Source organism: Carlito syrichta, unplaced genomic scaffold (assembly GCF_000164805.1).
Source record: "Carlito syrichta isolate Samal-C Ts95f unplaced genomic scaffold, Tarsius_syrichta-2.0.1 Scaffold308977, whole genome shotgun sequence".
In the NCBI taxonomy this organism is placed as follows: Eukaryota; Metazoa; Chordata; class Mammalia; order Primates; family Tarsiidae; genus Carlito; species Carlito syrichta.
In genome coordinates, this window is record NW_007253073.1 from 729 (window position 1) to 7,206 (window position 6,478).

The 6,478-nt window shown below is 39.8% G+C and overlaps 1 protein-coding gene across 1 annotated transcript in view; it reads left to right on the top strand.

Annotated features, from left to right (window-relative positions):
* POU4F2 (POU class 4 homeobox 2) overlaps positions 1–700 on the top strand; it is a 1,006-nt gene extending 306 nt beyond the window's left edge. The window contains exon 2 of the mRNA XM_008066515.1: positions 16–700. Coding sequence (XP_008064706.1) covers positions 16–700 — 685 coding nt within the window. The remainder of the gene's footprint in view (positions 1–15) is intronic.
* The last annotated feature ends 5,778 nt before the right edge of the window (positions 701–6,478 follow it).

Below are 6,478 nucleotides of genomic sequence, written 5' to 3' on the forward strand. Positions count from 1 at the left end.
CCACCCCCCCCACCCCCAGCCGCATCAGGCGCTCGAGGGCGAGCTGCTGGAGCACCTGAGTCCCGGGCTGGCCCTAGGCGCGATGGCGGGCCCCGACGGCGCCGTGGTGTCCACGCCGGCTCACGCGCCGCACATGGCCACCATGAACCCCATGCACCAAGCGGCGCTCAGCATGGCCCACGCGCACGGGCTGCCCTCGCACATGGGCTGCATGAGCGACGTGGACGCCGACCCGCGGGACCTGGAGGCGTTCGCCGAGCGCTTCAAGCAGCGACGCATCAAGCTGGGGGTGACCCAGGCGGACGTGGGCTCCGCGCTGGCCAATCTCAAGATCCCTGGCGTGGGCTCGCTCAGCCAGAGCACCATCTGCAGGTTCGAGTCCCTCACGCTGTCGCACAACAACATGATCGCGCTCAAGCCCATCCTGCAGGCGTGGCTGGAGGAGGCCGAGAAGTCCCACCGCGAGAAGCTCACCAAGCCCGAGCTCTTCAATGGCGCGGAGAAGAAGCGTAAGCGCACGTCCATCGCCGCGCCGGAGAAGCGCTCGCTCGAAGCCTACTTCGCCATCCAGCCGCGGCCCTCCTCCGAGAAGATCGCCGCCATCGCCGAGAAGCTGGACCTTAAGAAAAACGTGGTGCGCGTCTGGTTCTGCAACCAGAGGCAGAAACAGAAAAGGATGAAATACTCCGCCGGCATCTAGGAGACCCGCGGCCTCTCCAGGGACCGGACCCTCCTCGGCCCCTCTTTCCCCTCCTTCTCGCCTGCCTCTTTCCACTTTGGGCGACCAGACACACAATTCCTGTAAATGTGAATCCCGACACACCGAGGGTCGAAGAGGGAGCGAGCGAGCGAGCGGGCAACTGAGCCCAAACCGGTGAGCGCGCCAAGCGGTTTCTCAAAGGAAAGAAACACAAAAGATGGGATGTGTCAGTTGTAGCCAAGTTGTCCCTTTTAACCCCACCTCGGCTTCTTCAGACGAAGTGTGGAGCGGGCTGTTTGCGGGAAGGCAGACAAGACAGCCTTTAAGAGTCCACGAGAATTATCAAGTAAGATTTGTTTTTATTCTTACAGACATCATCCTTGTTCAAGTTTAAAAGTACACTTTGCAGCTATTTTTCAGAAATAGAAATTGATTCAGGACTAAAACTTTAAACTAGAGTTGATGCTTAATGTGATAGAGACATCTCTAAAGTATTTTGAATTAAAAAAAGATGGCAGATTTTCTGCATTTACACTGTATATTATATATATATATTTTTATTGTGGTTCTTACCCCCTTCTTCCTTCTCTGAAGTGTTAATGTTAAGAAAGGAGTTGCGCCTGCGATGTTCACTGATCTTGAAAGCTATTATTAGATTATTGCAGAACAACCTTCTGTAAATGATTAATTTATCTCTCTAGCAACTTAATTTTGTGCACATTCTAATTAATTAAACTTCTTTATTCAAAAAACCCGGGGGAAATGTATAGCTAGTGATGTTCAAAAAATTCTGTTTGATGAGTTTACTGAGTTTTTACAGCTTTCCTCTTCTATTGTGTTCCTTTGGGCCCATTTGTATATTCTCACTTTGAATGAAGATTGTTTTTTCTTTGTTTTTTACTGGTGGTGTTCTGATTTGTGAGTGACACTCAGTAATGGATGTCTTAATCGTGTAGACCTGATTCACTGTCCGAAGTATTGTTTACTTCGTTGCATATTTAATGGGGATTCCCACATTGTCCCTGTGACACACGAGCTCTCTCACTCACTCTTACACACACACACACACACACACACACACACACACACACACACAATCTCTAAAGGAAGAGAAGAAGCAGTTGGATGCATGACTGGTGCAACATTTTCTAGCTTTAGGTGCATTTGCCATTTGGTGTTTGCCCTTCCAGATTCTAAGATTTCACCAAGGTATTTCAATCTTCCAGTTTTCAATTGCTTTGTTGGGTACATTTTAACATTTATAGGAATCCTTCAGTTTTTCCTTTTGGAGGTTTGTTTGTAGAGAAACTAATTTGAACTATAAGAAAGACAGTGCACTGCTTGTAAATTCACATTGTTTGGAAGAATTCCTTTGGAACAACAACAACAAAAAAATAGGTACGTGATAACTGGTACCTTATCTATTGTAAATATTTCATTCAAATGATGCACATATAGATATATTCCTACAAATTTTGCTGTATTGCTGTTCCATTCGAGGCTCTCCAAAGTCTTGAGTTCTGTATATGACCTGGTTTCTTGTTTTTTGTTAATAGATGGTTTATTTACTATGGTAATGTATTATGTTATTTTTGGTGTTGTTTGATTGTCTTTCATTGAAGAGACAATTTTAATGTTTTATTGGCAAAGTATGCTGCTTTTTTCATTAAAAATATGCTATTAAAATTAAATGGCTTTTAAAATATGATGTTGTTTTAATTATTTATGTGGGAATTATTTGGGTGGGGGATATTTGAAAGGCAGAAGCACATTGTGATGGTTTATTAAGGAGTGGTTGTTATTCAAGTATAGCTTGAACTTAGTAGAGAGTGTTTCTCTGGTGAAGTATAAAAGAACAAGGTTTATACAGTATTTTAATAGTGAATACTCATTTCACAGGATGCTTTGCTTTTCTGCCAAGAAGAAGTTAGGATATGTGGCTCCAAATACCTCCCTTGGAGTTCTTTCACCAGATCTGCAATGATTCTGCAAAGAGCATCTTTGTAAGCAGATATATTAGATGAAAACAATTTCACTCATTCTGTCTCATCCCCCACAAATAAAAGTTAGAAAGGAACTCGGCTCACCTTTCAGCAGCACTGGGAAACTGGGTGTGGCAGGAGTTGAGGCTTGACTGGGAGAGTAGGGCACCCTGGTTGATGCCCAGAAGCTGGCTCACCTTAGTTCTTAGTTCAGTCACCACTCCTGGAGAGCAATGACTGCAGATAGAACAGGAAACTCCTGGAATCCTGGTTTACAGAGTAGGGTCTCTCTCTCTCTCTCTCTCCCACACACACACATTAAAGAAAACTCACATTGCTGCAGTAGGCAGAGCAGGGCTGAAGAAATCCTGTGTAGCTGGAAGGAGCACATTTTTGCTTTCTTCTGTGGGTCACCCTGACAGCAGAGTTGGTGGAAGTCTGTCTAACACTGGTCTGGCACTGACACCAGGAGATTCTGCCCATTTGATATATTTCTGTTTCTGATCCTAGTTTAAAGAAACCTCCCCACTCCTTTTAATAATTTTCAGACTCCCTACAACAGTTGAGCAACAAACTATTTGGTTTGTGAAGTTTTTCTCCCAGTAAGTCTCTGGTTTAGATTGTTATGTTATAAGAATTTCATACTCTTAATTAATATGAGAACATCATACTAACTTTTAGCTCAAGATGAAGGAACCAGGTCATCCTCCAGAGATCATTCTGTTAAACTGAGCTGTGATTTCTCTGATATGGAACTGTCTTGAGATGTTTCCCATATTGGAGACAAGTTTAGGAAGTATCCCATAAGACAATGAAAATTGTTATAGTGGAATTAAATGTTGTTGAAAAACTGATGATGATTCCTAGATTTAGCAAAAAAGTTGTAAAAGTTAGATGGATAATGAGTGGAAGGATCTCTTTTTTTATTGTTGAAGAAACAAAATCCAAATGTCCATTTAGAAATAATAAGATACATTACATAGTTGCCTAAAAAACATTACAACGTGTAGGGATTTAAAAGAAAAAATATGTGAATTTAGGTACAATAATATTGGTAGCTCCATTTTATTTCTATATGTTGGAGGCTGAAAGTTTCTTCTACCGTTTCCCTCCTTATTCTTAGATTCAATTTTCCTGAAAGTTTTTTCAAACAGCCTGCCTCCAATTCAACTGTCCCGAGTACTAATTTCAGCACCATGGATAGTAACCATACGCTGGAGCCCTACTCCCCTTCTCTTCCACCAAGCAGTTCCTAGCTAGCTGGACAACTTTCTGCTTGCTTACTTTTTTTCAGAGGGGAGAAAAAGAATAAAATGGCTTGGGTGTGTAACTGATGAGACTTGCTCATCTAGGATAAAAATGATCTTCAATAAATAACACTTTTCCCTTCCCACATACAGCTTTTTATTGAAGGGGTTATGGTAAATATGCTAAGAGAGTTAGTTGCAGGAAACTAAGACAGATGTGATAGTGTCTTATTTTTTTACTGATATAGTATCTTTATATAAAGGAAGAAACACTGTGGAAGTAGTAGAAATTGAGAAATATATTGAACAGAATAAAATAGGAGTTTCTTCTTTTGAGTAATTTTGAAGAACATGACAGTTTGCGTATATGCATTCATGCCCAAGATTTTTTTGCGTGAAGAAAGTGACATAGCAACAATCATCCATTTACTTCCACAGTTTAGAGTAAAGGCCTATATTTTCTCTTAACTCACCAAGAGTTTTTTGTCTCTTGTGTTCCTGGACTTTCAAAAGTATATCACCTTTTTAAGCTTCTCTTCTCTGTGTAATTACAAGAGTAAAATAAAAACACACCAAAAAACTTGCTTACAAAATTAAAATGTTTTTATTCTCGGAGTCTGCTTAAATGTGTTTCATGAGAAAAGCAGATTTTTAAAAAATAAATATATTCTAAAAGTTTTTACTGATGAGAGCTACAGAGACAATAACAAACCAAAGAGATTTGGAGAAAAGAGTGTTGTTCTTAAAGAAGAGATTGAAGGTAAGACTAGAATAAGTCATGTATAAATTGTTGAGAAATAGCCATTTCGTGTTGACTTTCAAAATGCTCAAATGGATAAATAGTACAATGTGTTTGAAAACCCTTGTCATAACAATCAGCTCTGTTAGCATTCATAACTAATTTTCTATTTTTTTCTAGAGATCAATAATTGCTATTCTATTGGATAGAGATATATTATGAGCACACATAGTCATCCTGGATTTTATGTTTCTGGACTATGTAGTTAGTTTTTGAATTCCCCTAAAAGCAAATGATTCAATTTTTTTTTTTTTTTGGTCAAATGTAACCATCTAGATCTAAACCGAAATGTAACAAGTGACTAAAAGAAAAGATCTGTAAGCTCTGGCAGATAGCTAAGTACTCTCTACACCAAACCATTACAATTATTATCCAGAAAACAATGCAGTTTCTTTTGAATATATGGCACTGAATAAGCTGGCCAACTCTTTATAAGATTAGGTTTCATGGACACAGCTTGGGGAAAAATAATGAAATACTCTATTATTTTCGATAGGAGAGTACATACAATGTAATACTCCCCTATTTTCTATAAAATGCATTTAAAAAGAAATGATACATAACTACATCTTTTTACCATCAAGACAGATCCTGCAAACCTCTCTTTGCGAAGAGAATTGAAATTTTTCCGAGACAATTTAAATTGGAGGGGTAAAAATACTTTATTCCAAGTTTCAAATAAATCAATGTATTTGGATCCATCTATCCGATAAGCTCTTGGAAGAGACAGTGGAAAAGGCATTGAAAAATCTTCTTGATTTTAAAGAGAATATTATTAAGGCAACGAAATTCAGATTTTTCTAGGTAGGCTATGACAATAAGTTTATAAATTTGTCTTTGCAATTGTTTGGTGGAAACAATTCATATCTCTAGGTAAATGATCCACATTAGAACTCAAAACTTTACTTTTCAGTGGGCCTTGGAGGGTGTGGGTGGGTGGTCTGCTGCAACAGAAGGAAAAAAAAGCTGGATTGGTATCCAGATCGGAAAAAAAAATGAAGACAAAGGTTTCTAGATAGTTATGATGTTCCTGAAGTCCACATTTGTCAGGAGACAAATTTATGGCAATGAGGAAAAAAATCTCTAAATTTCCCCTGCCTTGCTCCTTTAAAAGAGCCATTCCCAGTACTGAAAGTCTATTCTGAGTGAATTAATAAATTACACAGCGAATTATTAAATCCAGATAATTACAAGGAATAAGTAAGTAATCATTAGTTATCTCAGCTAATTACTGTGGGTCAGAGCCAGCCGGAATGTGAAATCCTCCGCGGGAATTGAAATTAACTTTGCACAGTGAGTCTCTCTGCTTGACATCCCCAGTCTGTAGGCACATGGCAGCTCCCCTGTGAGCCAGTCTTTCTATTTAACTTGGAGAGAATAGAAATAAAATTAAGTGGCGATGTGATAATAGGAAGCTGCTCAGAAAGCAAACTGTGGGTTTTATTCTGTACTCTCAATGCCTGGAGATGAAAAGCTTTATTTACACCAGTTTCAAAAAAATTTTTAAAATACTCTTGTTGAGACAGGCTTTCCTATCCTAACACACACACACACACACACACACACACACACACACACACACACACACCTACAGTCGATTGGTGTGACAGAATAGCAGCATGTGAAGAGGCTCAAATACAACAAACGTTTTGAGCCCCCCCCCCTCTGGGGTGGGGGTTAGCAGTCAGAAATAAAAATAAAGAAATAAAATGAAAATATTGCTCTTTGCTTTCATCCCACGCAATGGAAA